General features: G+C 41.9%; 1 protein-coding gene across 2 annotated transcripts; it reads right to left on the bottom strand.

Moving 5' to 3' along the window:
* Positions 1-221: 221 nt before the first annotated feature.
* LOC308103076 (uncharacterized protein) lies at positions 222-18,410 on the bottom strand. Of its 2 annotated transcripts, XM_080452924.1 has the most exons (14): positions 17,642-18,410; positions 12,389-12,501; positions 12,028-12,133; positions 11,645-11,722; positions 10,728-10,843; positions 7,420-7,513; positions 6,922-7,065; positions 6,285-6,437; positions 5,432-5,658; positions 4,705-4,888; positions 4,279-4,431; positions 4,074-4,112; positions 2,881-3,222; positions 222-2,591 (listed from the first exon to the last, which is right to left on the bottom strand). In XM_080452924.1, exons 1-14 carry the CDS (start codon positions 18,128-18,130, stop codon positions 1,176-1,178), a joined length of 3,654 nt encoding a protein of 1,217 aa, XP_080309050.1. In that variant the 5' UTR covers positions 18,131-18,410; the 3' UTR covers positions 222-1,175. The 2 variants fall into 2 exon arrangements, with proteins under 2 accessions (XP_080309050.1, XP_080309051.1); XM_080452925.1 differs by lacking the exon at positions 17,642-18,410 and having other exon boundaries at positions 11,645-11,717; positions 12,389-12,500.
* Between the last annotated feature and the right edge of the window lie 2,642 nt (positions 18,411-21,052).

Raw genomic sequence — 21,052 nt, 5'->3', positions numbered from 1 at the left:
AAAACAAAAAAATCTCCATGAATTCAATGGGGTAAATTGATAGAAAATAAGCAATTTTTTTGGGTGAACTACTCCTAGCTCTGGTCCATAGCCAGAGCTATAGGCCTACTCCTCTAAGTGTTACTGCGTTAGATATTCGAGACCTCTAACTGCCACCTGCTCACTCGCTGTCACTTTGAATAAGGGCATTAAACTACTCAAATATAAATTGATATCCAACATTTTCCATTTTCATTTAGCATGTTTTATTTTTATTTTATTTATTGTTTTGTAAGAGTACAGCAGAACAAATATGTAGCAAATTCATTCCTTTAGTGATATGTCTACAAAGCAATATATATAGCAAGTATAAAAACATAACACACCAAGTAGCCTACTGCAGTTAAGTAGTTTCATAAAGTGACATCAGGAAATGTGCGCTCCTTGTTGGAGCGCAGATCTCTGCCAGACTGGGTTGTCTACACAAGGCTGTGTCAGTCACGGGGCAAACTGGGAACCCATTCGGTAAAAAAAAATGGGAAAAGACATTAGTCATGGGGTGCAGCCATCAGGGCATGAGGAAGCTGCAGGGGGAATTAGAGTTTATATATGACAGAGAGACAGACTCGCAGACTGACTCACAGGGGTGAAAACATAATCCCCGGCCTCAGCGGCCTGGCAGAGATAATAACTGAAAGACTCAGTCTGTCTGTCTTTTATGTTGAGTTACTGGTTTTAAGTTACTCTCACAGAACCAGAAGGCAAATAGATAGTTAAACTTGCCTGCCACCTAGTGGAACACAAAAGCTGGTACAATACCTAATGTCCACCATGCACTCTCACACATTAAATCCTTTGTATTTCCTTAGTCTTTGGGTAACTTCCATTAGTAAGTGGTCACGCCTATGTGGGGGTTGGGGCAGGGGGAGGGGGGGGGGGGGTACTTACTCACAGAAATTTGCAATGGAAAAAAAGATCAGCTAAGAGCCCAAACACTGTTTTGAGTAGCTATGGTGCATAATGTAATGGTGGCCACACAACCACTGGAAGGCAACTAGTACATTCTACACATACTGTGGCACAGAGTCGACTCTTTAGCCATTCCAACACACAGGGATTACCAGCCTAATGACAGAAAGACTATTAACTACTATCAAGAATATTTTCATTTTCACTTTTCATTCTCTGGATACAGGTCAGGGAGCCCTCTCCCTGTCTACCGCATTCCAGATGTCCTCTAATTCATCCTCCACCTCTTCAAACTGCCAGTGGTCTGGGTGAACGGGATGTAATCCCTTCACTGACACTTGGCTGTGTGGGGTCTCCTTTCCTGCTGCCATCCTGGGGGCTAATAAAGCACACGAGCACACAGCACAGTTTTCCTCTGAGCAGACCACAACACGACCGGCTCTGCCCACGCCTCGACCCAGCAACTTCACTGGTGCAGGGGAATGTCCCTTCACTGGTTGGGTTATGAGACAAGTTTGGCGAGCGAGTGGCTGCTGCTGCTGCTGCTTAGGAGAGTAATAGATATGACCTTTAAGGTCACAAATCTTCGTATGAACACTTAAACATTTGTGACGAGTGTGTACATTTTTGGTGCAAGTGTTTTCAGGTGCAGTCTGAGGGCATTGGGCAGGCTCAGTGCTTTGCCTTTGCACACATAGAGTACCTTCTTGTGTGCTAACTTCTTCTTCACCTTCTTCACTGACTCCATGGATGTGAAAGGAGCTTGACTGATGCGAGGCAGGGCCAGCCTCTGGCTGGCTACAATGATTGCAATCTTTCTCCAGAGGTGAAGGATAGAGAATAGAGACACAATTTGAGACACTGTCCTGTGGATTGGCCCTATCATCTTCCTCAGAACTCCTGCTCCCTGCTTTTACACCCAAGGTCTTTGTGATAACTTTAGATGGTATTTTGGCCTGATCGCTTTGACCTGGAGGTCTTTGTAGATTAGCTGAGAGACCATTTGTACTGACAACGTCCTCAGCTCTATCTGTGGGCTTTCTTCCAATGTTAAGGTCTTTGGAGGTGATGCGGGAGATGCCCTCCCAGTTTGTGGGCAAGTCGAAGCTCAGCGTTGAACCCAGAGCGATGCTGTACGGGGTCTTCTCTGAATCACCGATCGTCCCTGGGGACTTCATGGAATCCCCTTGTATGGTACAGATATTAGGTGTAGCTAAAATTTCATCTTCTGCCCTAGTCACCAGTGAATTATTTTTGATGTACAGCTGGAGCTCTGTGTTTACTGGGCTGGTAGGTGAGATCTTCTCACTTGTCTTTAGAGGCCAGGTGTTGGCTCTATGTGGCACAGCAGTGGTAGGTGCAGCAGCTCCCCTACAGTCCACTTCAGCCAGGCCAGTCACTGTATGCCGGTGGAAGGCCTTCTTCCTCTTCTTGGCTGTGGGCTTCACATTTAAAGTGGAGAAGGAGCTGGTGGCTGCAGATGTAGGGAGGAGCACGGTACTGACTTTGGGTAGGAAAGTGGTGGCGGTGGTAGACATAGTAGGAGGGTTGGATTGTGTCGTGGCAAATGTGTTTTCCAAAGTGCCGTCTTTGCAATCAGGACTCTCTTTGTTTCCATCGGTGACATGTAAATACGTGCTGACCTGTTAAATGGAAAATGGAAAATGTGAAGGAAGCACCTATACACAGTACACATGGGTGTATTTATTGAGGAACTGCTGTGAATCTTCAGTTCATCACAAATCTTCAAGTAATGAGCTTACAGTACATGCACTGACTATTGTATAATAATATACAATAATCTTATGCACATGCCCCAAACAAACCAGTGAGCAAGTTATTAATCTGTTATGTACTGTATAGACTGTTGTATAGACTAAAACAGTACCCAACATTGAGCATAAATAAATGTGTGACTAAATGGGCACCAACCCTGTGTACAGGCTCTGGTGATATCGGCTGTTCATCAGGGCTCTGGGCCTGGCTTCCCTCTGGCTGCTGTGGGTCAAGGGTTAGAATGACACTGATGCTTCCTCCCAGCGGCGTCACCGTGGTACCGGGCTCCTCCAGGACAACACTGGGAGAATTGGTTGACTCATCAGAAGGGTCTCGTTGGACAATGAATGCCAGTTTGCTGTTCTTTGCTCCCTGAAAAGCAGTATCTTCTGTCGGTTCTTCATGAGGTCCTTGGAGCTGGGTGGCTGATGGCGCCTGTGTGGGCTCCGGCCGGAAACTTCCTAAAGGTTCCATCGACACTGATGGTGTAGGCTGAACCTGTGAAGAGTGAAAGACAGCATCATTCATTTTTTTTGTGCACTAATATATATATATATATATATATATACTGTATATATGTCACAGGGAAATTGGCGCGGGGCGGGGCTGCGAGGCGGGGCTTTGATGCGAGGACGAGAACGACAACATGAATATACATATATACCGGCCTCAGTGGCGCTCTTAAATAATCATTGGACTCCCCATCCACTACCACTGGAAGTCTGGGTTTGACTCCTGCTTGGGACATTACTTTTTCAAACAACCGCGGACTGCTTTTTTTCGCCGATAAAGTATAGTTTTGGACCATGACGGCGGCGCGCCGACTCAGCAGGCCTTGAGGCCGAGGAGGCGCGCCCGAGCGCCTCCAGACGCGAGTGCCCGCGCCGACCGGCCGATGGTCTGCTAGTCGACTAAGCGCCGTCCGAGTTATGTACCGATAGGCACAGAATCTTAAATGATGTTGTGGGACTGCGTTTGCCCCAACTGCCACTCACTGCACTAACATAGCCTGCCAGCCCCGCCCCCTCACCCCCTTGTGCTTCAACTGCATGGAATAAGGCTGTTCGCGGGTGTGTGTGTGTGTGTGCGCGCGCGTGCATGTGCGTGTGTGCGCATGCGTGTGTGCGTGCTCGTTTGTGCGCGTGTGCATGCGTGCGTGTGTGGTGTGAGGCTCATGTCTGGCTTGCATTGCCCTCTAGCGTTGGTTCTACAGAATTGCCTGGGGGGCGGAGAAAACAAGCGCTCCCCTTTCAATTTCACTGGAATGCCAATTTCCCTGTAACATATATATATACATAGATATGTACTGATAACCAGCACTAAAGTATACATGCACCAGTATCTCCTACCTGTGGCTGAGGTTGTGTAGGTGATGGTGTAGGCTGAACCTATGAAGAGTGAAAGACAGCATCATTCCTTTTTCTTTTTTGTGGACTAATATATATATACATATATACATATATACATATATACATATATACATATATACATATATATATATATGTACCAATAACCAGTACTAAAGTATACATGCACTAGTATCCCAGTATCTACCTGTGGCGGCGGTTGTGTAGGTGCTACTTTATGTTGATGATCAGACTCCTGTGTTAAAGCTGGCTTTCTCTGACCCAGCAAGGCTTTTTGTGCTTTCCAGTGGACCATAATCCATCCCAGCATGCTTTGCAATTCCTCAGTTCTTTCTTTTATCTGTGGAGAGAGGGGAGGTTTGTGTGTGACTGAAAGACACTTCTGCTTTTCCTCCACATGTATGGGTCAGAGGTCATGGTTTTGGCACAATTTGGCAGAGTAGAAACTAGTGGCCATTTGGATCATACCCCAGACATTGGTTACAGGATAGTCAACCTATAACTACTTATCCACCAAAATCATCGTAGACAATTATGAAAAATCTTAATTAATACAATGAAATCTCCACAATAATTAAAATAAAATAAAAATCTCCCTTATGGAAGAACTTACGATGTCTGCCAAGTGATGTCTGTCTTTGACAATATTTTGTCCAGCTTCTACGAGTTCATCAAAGTCTTTAAACTTCTCCTGAATCCCAAGGTCCAGGTCAGAGCACTCAGTTGATTCTGCTTGTCTCAGCTTCTTCATTGAAACTTCAGAGAAAATCGATGCTCGGGTTTCTTCAGCCCAGGAGCTAGAAAGGAAACGGTGGTAAACGTTGAGCTTCTTGTGAAGAGTGACAAGTTCAGTCACAAGTTCATTTCCAATTCCAAACTTGTTTTGGAAAAACTAAAGTTTTCCTAATGTTGATTATTCTATCTTTAACCCCTTCAATCCAGGACAGCATCTGTATCATTTTAGTTGTTGCTATATATAGCAACATTTTAGATTTAGAAGGCATTTTTAGACCAAAAACATCCACTATTCTCTAAAAAGCTTTCTCTGAGTAGGTGTCACATTTTTCAAATGGCCATTTTGGAATAAAGCTCTTCTTATTTAGTACTGCGCATTACATGGAATAATAACAAGTATGTGAAACAAACACGTGAAATGATCTGATCACATTGTCAGGCTTGACTTAAAAATAGATTAAATCACTAAATGTACTGCATTTACAGTTTAATAGAATAAAGTACATTGTAGGACAAAACAAAGGTAAAAAAAAAAAGAAGATATGATGACAAAAAAAAGGACGATAAACAAATCCTTTGTAACAGCAAATAGTGGAATGACTCACATCATGGCCAGGTAGGTCCTCAGAAAGTGTTGCAGTTGTTTGAACTGTTGCAGTGAGGACCGGTTCTCTGCCAAACTCCACCCTAATTCCTCCCATGCCTGCAGGGTGGACCGTGCCTCTTTCAGAGAACGGACCTCCTCAGGAGACAAAGCCTGGAGGCCACAGGACTGCTTCTGTATCTGTACCTCCACCTCCTGCACATCCTCTCTCATCATCTCCTGCTCCATCTAAAAGACATATAACAGCAATTCTTTTTAAACCTATGCCCCCAGAATATGACGTAATTATCGTCGTATTAAGTTAGAGTAAGTGCTGACATGGACTGCTGGCCTGGATGATAGAGGAAGCGGGGGTGGGAAGGTGAATGCAGGTTTATCCTTTGGATAGTCAAGTGGAACATCCCACAATGCAACAATACATTCCTGACTTGCTCAAATTCACACACCAAGCCATAGATTCTTGCTGTGATATCAGATATGAAAATTATTATATATTTTACAGCACACACTATTCCAAGATACTATACTGTGCATAATTTAAAATAGCAGATATATTAGCTCACAACGCTCGCGTTGCGACATGTTATGACACGTTATGAATATGTAGATCAGCAAATCGGGGCGAAGAGATTTGGTGTAGACAGACAAAAGCAGTCCAAGTACAGAGCCAACTCAGGTCCAGTATACTAAGTCTAAAGGGTTTAAGTGGTTATTCACTAAACTACCTGCAAACTACATTGATCAACGGATTCATGAGAGAAACTTCCACCAAGCTGGACAAATCCTAGGAAAAAAGGTGGAGAGAAAAGTAGTGTTTTGTTGATGTAAAGCTCCTCTAGTTAATTTAGTCACACCTCTAGTTTGTCTTGCTGCTCTTGTAGTCCTTCGAGGTCAGAGTTTGCCGGGTCACACCTGGTCACCAGTTCAGTTTCTATGTCCAGTATGTCCATGCTGAGCTCAGCACATCTGGACAGGAGTTGGTTGATCTTCAGTGTCAGAGTGGAATCCTGGGAGAAGAGACATATTAGTAACATTTGGTGGACCTCTAAAATGTACTTTATTGGTTTTGTGTTATGATTTCGGACTTTACAGTTGCTGAGATGTAGAACCCCTTATTAAAGTTGCAATAAAAAACGGACAAAGCTAAAGGTTTCAATGTTCAAAAGGCTTGAGATAGGAATTAAAGATGTGATTTATTAGTTTTTATGTTAGAGGTTGAAAACATATTGACACAGATAAAAACAATTACAGATATGGCAAAACATGAATACTAATAATAATAATAATAATGAATAAATAAATGCAAAAATGCAGTAAAACATTTGGGCTAAAAGGATAATTTTGGTGAATGGTAAATGTTTGCGGGTTGACATACTACTGCTTGTTAGACTTTATCCTCTATCTATATTTTAATGACAAACTTACATTCTTGTAGAATAAATACATAGCATTATGGATGTGAACACTTGGTAGATAAATGCTTACTCTTACATAACAAGGTCTATATCCAGGTCTCGTTGACTTGACCTCTTCGCCCTCTTCCTGTGTCATACTGACTGTTTCAGGACAGTTGACGCTCACCCGCTGCTGAGTCGGGGCTATCATGGAAACGTTGTCTTCCAGCCATGATTGAGTCTTTGAGAACAACGAGCCAGAGGAAAGATAACACTGTGTTAATAACCATGACAGGAAACAAACATCATGGTCCAAAAGGCCAGTGGCTGGAAAACTACACAATTAAACAGAAACGTTTACTGTTTTACAAGTCAATTACAATGTGCTTTATAGAAGCAGTATATAAAAGGCACTAAGGCAGTACACAGAAGAAAACAATGTCAAAAGAATCGCAAAAGTACAAAATACAGTAAAATACAACAAGGTTAAAACACGCAGTAAAAGCCATGCAAGATAAACATCTGTTTTGGGGATTGTTTTGTATATTGAAATACAAATACGTGACAAATACGTGACAGCGGGCAGAGCTTGTACCTTAGCAGCAGATGATGTGGATTCCTGCAGTGCAGCATCAAGTTGAGCATGACCTTCAGCAGAGGGAGTGTTTAAAATATCTGCCTTTTCATTTCTGTAAAAGAAACATGTCAAGTCAAGTCACCTTTATTTGTATAGCACATTTAAAAACAACAGAAGTTGACCCCAAGTGCTTTCCATTCACAATAACATCATAACGACCTGTCACCTCATAAAATACAACACAGTATATACACATGTATACTATTAAGACAGACAGACAGACAGACAGACAGACAGACAGACAGACAGACAGACAGACAGACAGACAGACAGACAGACAGACAGACAGACAGACAGACAGACAGACAGACAGACAGACAGACAGACAGACAGACAGACAGACAGACAGACAGACAGACAGACAGACAGACAGACAGACAGACAGACACACAGATGTGGGGTGGCAGTGGACTTAGAACGACCAATTGGGAAACAGATGGTTCATTGGGTTAATGTGGAAGTGTTCTTGAGCAAAACAATGAACCCCTAAATGCCCCCGATGACCAGTTTGGTGCCTTGCATGGTTTCCTCCGCCATCGGTGCATAAATAGGTGATGTAATGCACATTGTAAAGCATTTTGGATAAAGAGGCTGCTATATAAGGTCATCTAAACCATCTGAACAAACTTAGTATAGGTCAGCTTCAAAGGTTGCAGTTACAAGGTAGTTTCTGCATGCTGCTAGTTTTCAAATGTAAAAACAAAGAGAGCCAATACCAGTCTTTAAAATGAAAACAAATCGAATGTTATGATGGGCTATTTGAATCTTCGTGGGGTGTGGGTGTAGGCTAGATTAGACCAGAATACATGTATTTGAAAGCTAACATGCAGCCAGTAGTTCATACTGTATGGTACAAATGTTGTAAAGACCAAAAACACAGAATGACACCACAGTCTACACCTTAGAGAATCAATACACACAACAACCAGGGACCTATTCTACATATTTCAACTGTGGTCCAACATACCATACAAACAAAAACAGTGTAATGTCATCTAAGTATGATTGTTTTTCAAAAGCATGACATACATGTCCCTACGTGTGTTTGGGAACATGAGTCAGAACAACAGGATGTACAGGATAGCACTGTAGTGATACTCTACATTAGCTAATGTTATGTTATGTAACCGCAGCGACCTCGACAGGCAGACAAGACAGAAGTCTTTGTCTCTCGGGTGACGGGCGGCTGGCAGGGTTCTACAGCATGATGTCATCTCACTGTGAGGAGGTGAGATCATGGTTTCAGGAAGAGGTTCAGTTGTTTGAAAGGAGAGATAAAGGAGGGAGGAGTCAAATGGGAGGTCTTGGAACCAAGAGGAGAAGACAATGCTTGAGGTTTATTTTAATTGGCTTGGGTTCCCCTACTTGTCTTTTACACGTTTTATTTTTAAACCTTCTTTATACTACCTTCCTCCTTTCATTTAGTTATCATTCACTTTCTGCCATCTACTGTACAGTAAATCAGTTACGCCTTTACTTGTCATGTTGATTTTGCATGTTTCATTTTAGATGAGATATTTCTTCCTATGAGCCGATTGGGGTATGCAGATACGCTTTCTTTGAACAGATTTACTTTAAAATGTGGTATCCAAAAGAAAAGGGAAATTCATTTAATTTAAATGGTTTCAAAATGTTGTTCTCTTAACAGTTTGGGACTTTATTGCAGCTGACACTGCTTATGCAATAGGCCAAGCAGGCAGGGGTTCAGTCTTGGTCAAGGATACTTCATTGGAACATGTGTGCCTGTTGCAGAGATCGAACTTGTGACCATACAGGATGGTATCCCTATCATTCTGCAAGTCCACCGCCAACTCTCTCACATTATTTACACATTACTCAAACCACTATTCAACCAAGTTGAACCAACCATTGCACCATCTCTGCAGCTGGCTTTATCTCAACATTAATTAGGAGCATGACTCAAACAATCCATGGAGAGATGAGCACCATAGGAACGGAACAGACCCAATCTGTTCTAAAGCTACAGTCATCTCCCGCATCTCACTGGACCATACCACGTTTCTGAGTAAGATACACATCTGGTGGAGAAATCAGGGGCTATACATATTATTATCGTAGAAACTCCTTTCAAGAAAACAATGTATTGCTATATTACTGCTGTTGGGTAAAACATTTTAGTAGAATTGAAAGATTGAAACACTTATCAACACTTAATTATTGTTAAAGTGACTTTCATAACCACTCAGTCCTTGAAAACCTACTACCCCTTGTATGATTTCGGCATCAGTGTGAAAACAAGCACTCTGTTGTTTTGCTGAAAAACACATTATTTGAATATCCAGGGTTTTTGTCATGTGTAAATATTTTCTTGGCTAAAGCTTTCACACAACATACAGGATATTATCAGTATATTCAATTTGCTGATAATAGCCTATGTTTGGCTGGCAGCTCAGCCATTACACATTTGAGAGAGAATGTCAGGAATTAGCTTCCCTCATATCAGTGTCATGTTGTTTATCTTAAGTCAATTTGTCCTGAGAAGTAACTCCCAGGCTTGATAGGGCAAAGTTAATCTCAAAATCGACTTCAGTTGCTAGTAAAGGTCTCTTCTGGGCAAAAACACTTTGTTACATAAGAGCCAGCACTCTGTTGTTTTATTCGCAGGCAGTGTTTCCATGATTAATTTGGTATAATTATCCTTTTCATCTAGAGGTTTGTTTTCCATAAGTTCATGGGGATTGTTTTAGTGATGTAAGCTTTTGGGGACCGAGTGTTGGGTATGAAGTCATAATTCAACCATGCTTTGATCCTTTGCCCAAGCAGGGTGTTGCCAAACACTCAACAGAGCATGCCCAGAGAAATACTCCGCTAGCTGCATATCACACAACACTCAACATCAGTATGGCCTAGCTGAGTACATTTAGTTGAGTGAAAGCTAAATTCTTAGCACTTATTATGTGCTTATTGCAGTATTGGTATTTCCCCATACACAATCTTGTTATGATCATGGCAATAATAGGGTGTGGGCTCTGGTCACTGTAGTCCTTATTATTGGTTGCTTGAACAGCGAGGTTGTTTTTCTAGGAACTGAAGCTTATTCTACTGTTGTACTACATGTAGTAAGAAATCTTTCACTATAGGTTATGTAATGGATTTTTTATATAATCTTTATATAATTTGTTAACACACCCCAGATAGACTACTATTTTGTTTCATCGTTGACCAGGCCTTGAACAAACCCAAAAGACCATTGACTATTCTTGAGAATATAGACTGTATTCAACGTATTCATTTACAGTATGTACCTGCTGTGGTTCTGCAGAATGATCCAGCTCTCCTGGACCTCGGCCTGTTTCTGTGTCACTCTTGCTGCCAGGGTGGGATGAAGGTCTGACAGACGTAATGCAGTCTCTTCCAACATCTGGAAAGAGCATGGACCAGGGTGTGTGTGAGAGAGAGAGAAAGAGAAACTGCACTTGTGGCTGTTTGTGTTTATTGGGGTGGTAGTGTAGAAATGTGTGTATGTGTGGTTTTGTGTGTGAGGGTGGAGATGTGGGTGTGTATAGGATGTGAGCATAGAGCATAGAAGTGTGTGTGTGTGTGTGTGTGTGTGTGTGTGTGTGTGTGTGTGTGTGTGTGTGTGTGTGTGTGTGTGTGTGTGTGTGTGTGTGTGTGTGTGTGTGTGTGTGTGTGTGTGTGTGTGTGTGTGTGTGTGTGTGTGTGTGTGTGTGTGTGTGTGTGTGTGTGTTTATGCATGCCTGCCGTATGTACGAGAGAGCATGTGAGGGGGGGGGGGGGGTTGGGAGGGAGCAATGGAGGGAAATGACACAACTTAACTGCAGCAGGTTTACAAGCTTCAAGAGAGACCCACTCACTTCAGAACTAGACCAAGGACAGATGGAGGCATTACATAACAACCACGATGTGTGGAATGCACAAAGAAAGAAAGACAGAAAGACAGACAGAAAGACAGAAAGACAGAAAGACAGAAAGACAGAAAGACAGAAAGACAGAAAGACAGAAAGACAGAAAGACAGAAAGAAAGAACGGATGGACGGATGGACGGACGGATAGATGCTTTATTGATCCTGAAGAGTGCTTCCAGTGCTTAAGTAACTCCCAGCATGCACAGTTACAGGAAAGGCGAGTGGGTAGACTGGGTACAACAATGCTAAGTAACAGAATAAGTTCAATACAAGTTCAATAAAAATGTAAGACTTACTGCTATCTGAAAGGCAATCTCCTGAATGTCAGGTATCTCCTTGCTTCTCAGCTTAGCTGATCCAGTGAGGACACTACTCTAGAAAGTTCAAAGGTTACAGAGATTGTCTGTCTTCATCCAGCATGGTAGAGATGTAGGCAGATCAAATCGAACTCAAACCATAATCCTGACATTTAATGTAAGGCCCTTGCTCACAAAGTCCGACGCAATTTCTTTTCCCATGTACAGTGACAAAATACCCCAAAAGAGTGGGGACTAAATATAATAATAATATAATAAATTAATTATGTATTATAAATAATAATAATAATTCTTATTATTATTACAATTGGTATTAGTATTAATATCACCATTAGTAATACCATAACTATTATTAGTCGTACCTTCTTGTTGATGTTGGAAATGATGGTGTCAGCTTGTTGGTAGAAGGACGACACATCCAGAGCTAGCCTCACATCCTGCTGGTAGTTATTTAGCAGCCAGCGCAAACTACATGAAGCACACGCACACACACACACACACACACACACACACACACACACGCACACGCACACGCGCACACGCACACGCACACACACACACACACACACACACACACACACACACACACACACACACACACACACACACACACACACACACAGTCAATAAGAGATACACAAAGACAAGTATGCTTCTAATGTAGTCTATTACATTCTTTTGAATACAGTATTTGTATTGCAGGAGCAGTCAGAAGAGGCGTACAGATGCTCTGATGTCTTCTCTCCGGCAGGACCCCGCAAGGTCAACTCCTCCTGCCCCATCTCCTCTCTCTGGTCAGTGTCCAGTTGTCCATGATCTCCATCCTGAGTGGGATTCTATGCAGAAAACACACCATTGCATTAACCATTCAAATGATGGTTCATTTGACAAGTCCAATTTCCAACTAAACAGTGGAAAACAGGAATAATAGTTAAGTTGTACTTATGATCTACAGAAATGTAAAGATCTGACTTAAGTTTGAAAAACTATTCTTTTTTATACCATGCCAGTGACTGACAAACAGAGAGCAGCATTGCTGGTTAGGAGATGTCCTATCATGCCATGATTGTATGAATCATTAGGTGGAGTTCTGACAAATGAATGAGCTGTCCTTAGCAGTCGTGATGAACAGCCTATTCTCTATGTTTTTGTAAGTATTGAGCTTTTTGCGCCTCATATTACTGTATGTGCTTTGAGCACCTCCAGACTCTTTGTTATTGTGTTGACTCAGACCTCCCCTTCTAGCTCGGCTGTGTGGCTCTAAAAAGTCTAAGAGCAGTAATTGCATGAGTTGTGAGACTAAGAAAAATGACGTGATGGGTTGATTTCTTGCCCAGCCCGCCCGCAGTCTGAATAGAAAAGGGTAGTACACTGCTTATTAGCAGGTACTGTATGGGTATATTTTGTTGATGGGAATTCTACACCCTAACCATGTTTGCCCTTGAAAAAAAGAAAAAGAAAAAAACTACTAAAAAGTAGTTCCTTGCAGGGCAACATGGCCGGCCTTGCATTCTGTCCCCATGACCACATGCACCACAGAGACTTCCAGGACCTCTTACATCATAGAGTGTGCAGCTGAATCTGTGAGGCCGCCAGGTTCCTGTGTCTCCGGCGTTATCTGGAATCTGTTAGCTCTGCTTCTTATCACACACACACATACGGCTGTTGTCAGCAACACATTATATACTGTGTAGACTACTGCCTCATTCTGCTGTGGATATACTGTATGAACTGAACACAGGTGTCCTCATTGCTGTTATTTATCACTTTAAATGTCACGAGAATCTGTCTTGGATGCAAGTACAAATCATAGTGTGGGGATTATGTATGCACATGCTGTCTGGTGTATTCCACTTATTTTTTTCCTTCTGTTTTATCTTCATTGTATATCCCATTTACATTTAACTGTGACTCTAATTAAACCAATTTTACATTGGGGAGGCTGGCATAAGACTAGTGATCTTCACAATTTGCTTTTCTTTGATAATAAAACACCTATTTTATGTACAAGCTGGGTTTTATTTGCCATGAATGGACCACAATGTTTCCATTTTCACACGTTCAACGTATTGTATTGTATGTGTTGCACTGTCCCCCTGTGCTGACTGTGAGGTCCCTTTGTCCCTGTAGTATATCATTCAGTATGTACTGAATTATATATTAATGTGTCAACATCTCTGCACCTATAAAATAGAGACAAACACTTACGCATTTAGTGGACTTGATCCAAGTTAGCAAATATATGGACCAATAACATTTTTGGTTAGTAGCCAAAACACATATATTATACATTACACAATGGGTTACAGCAAATAAGTTACCATGTGATGTGTGTTTTCAATAAAGACATGAGCTAATGTTGGTTTTTAGAATCTCCTACCACGTACTCAAAGAAAAAGGGCTTCCAGGTACCATTAAGGGTTCTCCAGTGTACAGCCACAGGGAAACCCCTAAGGGTTCCTTGACGTACCCCGTCATGAACTCTGACAGCACTCCCATGAGGTCTTGTGCTTATTATTGGCTCCCCTTTGTATCTCAAAAGAACCCTTAATGAACACCAACTTTTAGAGTGTGGAGTCTCCGCCTACCTCCTCAGGGCTAAGTTGAAGGGTGCGAGTGCCAAAAGGATGATCTCACCTCCAAATAACTGCTCCTCTGTTTGCTGCCCAAGTTCCTTTCTCTCTCCCTCGATCTCTCCCTCACCCCTTCCTTCCCCCCCACTCTCCGATGGCTGCCTGGCAGGCCTGGGTTAAATGTCATTTACAAATAATTTATAGTGTTTTAATCTGGTTGAATAACCAGATCTAGATGTTCACCACAACAGGACAATACAGTAGGTATAGTAAGTATATAGTAAGTAATCTAACTGGGAACTCGCTTCCAGTTCGATTCCCGGGCCCGGCTGACCATTTGCTGCATGTCATTCCCCTACTCTTTCTCCCAGTTTCCTGTCTTTCTCTCTCTCACCGACTACTATCAATAAAGGCAGAAAAAGCCCCATAATATCTGTACAAAATGTATTTCTGATTGTAATCATTGCAATATTGTAATTATTGAGCGAGAGAGAGAGAGAGAGAGAGAGAGAGAGAGAGAGAGAGAGAGAGAGAGATTGTGACCATGGGCCAGACTCCAGCCCATTACTCCATGTCCAGTTCTTTGTGGTGCACACATGCTGTAAGTGGAAAATAAATAAATAGATTTGTGACTATATTCCCATAGTAAACATTTAGAGTGTTTGTTCAGTAACACTCAGGAGAGAGAACCTATTATCAGCTTCAAATGTATAGTGTTCCAGTTCCAATTTTGTCTGCTCATGTTTTTGTTTCCAACAACATAAGTTCTCTCTCCTGATTTGATTAAACTGGTATCCTGAAATTGTATGTTCTGTTCACTAAAAAGCAGGAGAGACAGGGAGACCCCTGTCTGAACAATAATCCTACATAAATACTAACAATGGGAATAAACAAAAATGTATTAATTTTTTTCCACTTACAGCACCTTTAATGTGCGCACCACAAAGATCTGGACATGGTTTAATGAGCTGGAGTCTGGCCCATTAAGGTCAGTGTCATAATCCTAATGACAATTAGTAGTAACTAGAAAAAGGTGCTCCTCGGAGCACAGGTCTCCGCCAGGCCTACCCAGGGCCTGCAAACTTTGGAAGGGAGTCATAGATAAATTAAACTCATACATCTTGATCACATGACTACAGAGATAATGTGTACTGTTTTGTGTGAGTTTTGGACAAAAGTTGAAGGAGCTGTAGCAAGAAGTGTGTTTTGAAGATAATGACAGAGCAAAATGACAGAAAATGTATTTGGCACATGGTCGGGCCTTTATGGGAACTTGCGCCATGATCCAAGAAATCCAGAGAACTTGTGACCTACGGCTCAACAGTTATAGGCCAAAACGTGAAGCAGGCTGTTATAGCGCCACCATGAGGCCAATTTGAAAACTGGGGGTGGAGGTTCTTCTTTCACCTACTGGGAGTGTGCGTGCAAAGTTTCACGGCAATTGAACACAGCATTCATGAGTTGTGCCATTTTGTGCAAACTTTGAAAGCCAATCGTAGCTAAATTGAAAGGAATCTGAAAAAGCTGACAGATACATCTTGATCACGTGACCACAGAAATAATGTGCACCGATTTGCGCAAGTTTTGGACAAAATCTGTACGAGTAGTAGCAAAAAGTGTGTTTTGAAGAAAACGCAAAATGGCAGGCAAGCTTCTCAGGTGGAATCCAGGAAAAAATAAAGTTTGATTGTACGACCTACGGTTCAAGAGTTATAGGCCAAAACGTGAAGGGCCCTGTTATAGTGCCACCATTAGGTCAATTTCAGAGAAGATTTGGGGCAGAGGTTTTTACTTGGCCTCCAAGGAGTATGCGTGCACAGTTTCATGCTGATCGGTTGAACGGTGCCAGAGATTAGCTGCTCACAGAGAGACACATGGACACACGGACGGACAGGGGCGAAAACATAGTTTCTGAGACTATTTCTGTGGTCTAGGCCACGCCTTCGGCCTGGCGGAGACAATAAAGCAGAAATGCTTAACCACTTTCATCATGGCAACTCTATTTTGGGCATGACGTATTGTCAAAATTGGTCAAAGATTCTCACAATAGCTATAGTCTACAAGCTCACAATGCGATATGACACGTTGTGGGCTTATAGATCGTCTATTTCCATATAGGGCTTAAGTGCCTAATCTTGATTTCAATTCATCACTTTCAGAAAGCTTCTTGTCTAAACTTACACATTTGACGCATTTAGCTGTTGCATATACTGACTCACAATGAGATATGAGAAACAAAGAAACATCAAATAAAGCCATACAAATATTTGCAATGACCATTTCACCCAGTTTATGTGTCTTCATGCTCAAATCTTAATGACTGATGCAGGGGCCAAGAAATCATGCCTCAATAACTGCTCAAGCATAATGAGCACACTATGGCTGTCTATTGTTTGAACTTGAAGTCCTACATTACACTACACTAGACATTTGTTTAAAAGTCAAACACAAGGTTAGCATTGTTAACAGTGTAATGTTCAGCTTGTTCATACGATTTGAAACATGATTATTTCTGGGTTATAGTTGATATGGGGAAGTTGGTGTTACACAGATGTGGTACCTTGCTATTTTCAACGCCAAAACCCTTCAATTATCTATCTATCTGGAGTCTTTTCTGTGGAGAGATTCAGCCCTAATTAACTTAACGAGAGCCTTCTGGTGATATACTGAACTGCCCAAACAAAAGCAACTGGGCCAGATGTTAATCTGAGAAAACTTTCAATTTGATCTTTTGACCTGCCAGCAGTATTGTTTAATAAGCGTTATTGAATAGTCCTCGTATGGTCTGCTGATGTGAAATCTAATCTCTTAATGCAATAATGATTAGAGCAGTTTGCCATTGTAGGTTAACCGTCTTTATGCTGGAACACAAGTCCTCAAGTGGTGTGTATATTTGGCACTGGAAACAGCTGATCATAGCCCAAATCGTTCAGAATGGAAACAATCCAAGGGAGTCATAGCGACCCCAAATTGACTAAATTACATGTTTGTGAGGTAAAATAACATTTTGTAAGTGCATATTTGTGAAAATTAGACTGTATATGCATGAGGCCACATACAGTAATTTGCCTACCAATTTGAATTATATTAGTTATCATCTATCTACTATAAATTATAATGTGATGATTTTGTATTTTGACAAATTACTGCCATTATATAGATTACCATGACCTACTATCATCTCATTGTAAGCAATCTCCATCCAAATCCGTTTTAGGAATGAAATTTCATTTAATTTGCTATTTTTTGTTTTTTAATTAAAACAACCAATGAAATACATTTCTCATTCCAGCAACAGAGACAATTCCATTTGAATAGACTACTGTTTATGTTCCTTGGTTGACGCAGCTATGAAAGACACAATAGCCAATGAGAAGAAACAAAACTAGTTGCAGGTACGTACCTTACAGTGTGAGTTGCTCCTCTTAACTAATTCCTCCTCTCCTGGTACCAGCTGTGACAACGGATGGATGCTGTTTTCCTTGACTGTTGCTTTGTCCAGGACCCCAGTAGTATCATAGTCCCTGGACGTCGTGGGAACAGCTTCAGTGTTACTGCAGATGGCTATCTTCTTGATGGACCGAGAGGAAACGGTGGGGGACATGGAGTTTCTGTCCTCTGCCTCATCTGTCTCATCATCGTACAACACCTGACTATTGAGCTGCTCGGCCACATCATGGACATCAGTGACATCAGGACAACTAGTCTGGGTATGGCTCTGGCTGGCAGGAGCAGAGTGTTGTTCGTCCAAGTTGCTCTGTTGTTCCGAGTTACTCAAGGCAGATTTTGGTAAATATAAGTCCACAATGTCACAACATTTGTGCTCAGTGGGGACAGAGAGTCTGGTCCCGATGGTAAACGGTTGGACTTTCCTAACAACCCCGCCTGACATGGTGAGGCTTTCTCCTGGAGATTAGTCTTCAAGCCAACATCACAGGGGGAACACAAGATGATAGCAGACCTGATGCAAATAAAAAGTACTGTTGAAAAAAATCTAAAAGATATGAATAACAGAATATAATTTGTCTGTTTAAATGTTCAAGTTTGAAAGTAAAAATAAATCTCTTCACTGTTTTGTCTTGTAAGAAATCCTAACTTGCCTGCAAAAAGGAAACAAGTGTCCTTGCGCCTTCCGCTCCGCGTGAGGGACAGCATCTGTCTTGCGCTCCCAGCTGCTTGTGCCGTGTCAAGGAAACTGATGGAAGGAGAGAAGAAGAGTAGAAAAAGAGGAGTGCCTCATGAGTAGACAAGCCACCGCCAAGCAGAAGTGTCTGGCAGCCTGCCTGAAAAGAAAGGGGGGGAAAATGTGGAGAGAAAGTGAAAAGTGAAGGGGAGGGGGTCATTATAGAGGGATGAGGTCATCCTTTTCTTTCAAGGGGAGGGAGGCTCAGAGGCTGTAAAAAACACATCCTCTCCAAAAACAAGCGGCTGCATACAGTCAATGGAGTTGACTCAACTTACATAGGCACGCTCAGTATTTCTTATGATATCTACAGTATATATATCTATCCCATATCTGACCTTTTCTACCGTACAGATGTGATTAAGTATAGTCATGCTCTGAACACAAACACTACTTAAACTCTGTGTGTCCTCCCATCTCTCTCTAGTCACTGTCCAAACATTTACCTTTGCAGCATGTGTAACACATTGCGCTTACTAAGGCATCAAGCCACAGTTGATTTGAACCAGGTGTGATCTCAGTAACAACAGTAGGCTACAGGCTTGTTTCAGGCTACTGTGATGGGCCCCATGTAAATATAATTGAAGCCCCGCACTATCCTCTGGGCAGAGGCGGTTTATGAGACAATGGGCCCCTGGGCACAGAGTCACAGACTTGTAAATGGTAAATGGTGCATTTATCCAAATTTATCACACACACATTTACACACAGACAACAAGGGAAACCATGCAAGGCATCAACCTGCTCATCGGGAGCACTTAGGGGTTCAGTGTCTAGCACAACAACACTTCGACACTTTAACTCAGGGGGAGACAGGGTCACGGGGATCAAACCGGGAACCTTCCGCTCTACCTCCTGAGCCACTTGTAAAAGCCCCCCCCCGGCAGGCATGCACACTGACTTGCAGTCAACACCACAAAACTATTTTCAACTGCAAGTGTGAAGCATTTACGCTACACAGAAGGCGAACACCACATGAACACACATGCACCTCTCCTATAGGATTTTACAGGTTCCGATGCTGTTTTGCACTTGCTTTTTTAGATGCCCCTCAATAATCCTATCATGATGATTTCTTTCTTGTGACATCTACAAAGTGAATGTTTAGGCTATTCCTTCAGTTTTTCAGTTGGACATTTGAGGCTTTGTTATTGATATGAATGAATATTAAGCCTTTTGACAAGAAATTCAAGTTTAATATTAGCGACGACAATTCATGCAAAGGCTGTGGCCCCAGAGGCCCCCTGAGCTCTTGGGCCCCTGAGCCTGGGCCTGGTAGGCCTGTGCAGTAAGCCACCCTTGCCTCTAACTAACACATGTGCTGGCAAGAATTATTTTCCTGATTTTTCAAAGCCTAATGTTGGCAGGTATAGGGCCCCTCAAATATGAGCACGTTCATTTATTTATTTTAGATATGTTTAGCAAATAATAGCGTTACAGTAGCTGTAGAATACAGCTCTCGTAGACGTATTTATGTTTCTGACATTTTCAAGATACTGTGTTTTATCATGTAATCTATCGACATGAGAGTCTTCACTGAGTGAGAACCAACTTGTATCACAGAGAAATCTCTACATACACAATGCAATGCCTCCCTAGGTGTCTCCCTCTCTCCCTCTCCCTCTCTCACACACACACGCGCACACATGCACACACACACACACACACACACACGCACACACACACACACACACACACACACGCGCGCGCACGCGCACGCGCACACGCACACGCACACGCACACACACACACACACACACACACACACACACACACACACACACACACACCACACACACACACACACACACACACACGCGCGAGGGTAATGGGTCAATTGCAAAATAAATAGCTCCACCTTGTGGACATATAATTCCAATACACTCGATGTTTAGGGAAAACATAACTTGCAAGGGTTTGTTTGATACACCATCATATCATCAGTGAACGAATTACAAGTGTAATCAATGGTGCTGTTGGTGTTTAAACCGAACAGATTTTCGCTTCTTCTGTGCGCCACTCTTGTACAACGAACTAGGCATTCATTTACGAAGAAAACATGAAAAGTTGAAATATTAAAGATATGAGTTTTCTGCCCGGCCCCGACCCGACCATAAGTTAAAGTTTAACTTAATAACACTAGACGCACGCGCACATCGTGCACACAGTGGGTGGTGGAAAAAGTACACAATTTTTTTACTAAAAGTATCAATACGGCAATGTAGAAATACTCGGTTACAAGTCCAGCATTCAAAATTTACTTGAGTAAAAGTATTAGCATCAAAATATACTTAAAGTACCAAAAGTAAAAGTACTCATTTACGCATTTGTAGAATGTCCAATTTTACAAGTTTTCAAATGTATAAAAATCTTTGGAAATAGCAGATCTACAATTGCTTGCGAGTCGCGACGCATTGTGAGCTTGTAGATCGGGCTATTTTCAAATGGTCGAAATGGGTAATGTGTATGTTTTGTAATAATAATCAAAATCTTCAAAGTAACTATTACTAAAGTTTTCAAATAATTGTAGTGGAGTAAAAAGTACAACATTTGCCCCTGAGATGTGTAGTGGAGTAGAAGTAAAAGTGTTGAAAATTGGAAATACTCCAGTAAAGTAAAAAATACTTAACA

This window comes from Gymnoscopelus braueri, assembly GCF_963280865.1.
Source record: "Gymnoscopelus braueri genome assembly, chromosome: 2".
Lineage (NCBI taxonomy): Eukaryota > Metazoa > Chordata > Actinopteri > Myctophiformes > Myctophidae > Gymnoscopelus > Gymnoscopelus braueri.
This window is presented reverse-complemented; position numbering and strand designations above follow the sequence as displayed.

Coding starts and splice junctions, on each gene's coding strand:
- LOC308103076 (XM_080452924.1), bottom strand. CDS start 18,130: ATGTCAGGCGGGGTTGTTAGGAAAGTCCAACCGTTTACCATCGGGACC. Junction 12,134..12,388: donor GAGAAGACATCAGAGCATCT/GTACGCCTCTTC, acceptor TGCTTCATGTAG/TTTGCGCTGGCTGCTAAATA. Junction 4,113..4,278: donor CTACACAACCGCCGCCACAG/GTAGATACTGGG, acceptor CACTCTTCATAG/GTTCAGCCTACACCATCACC.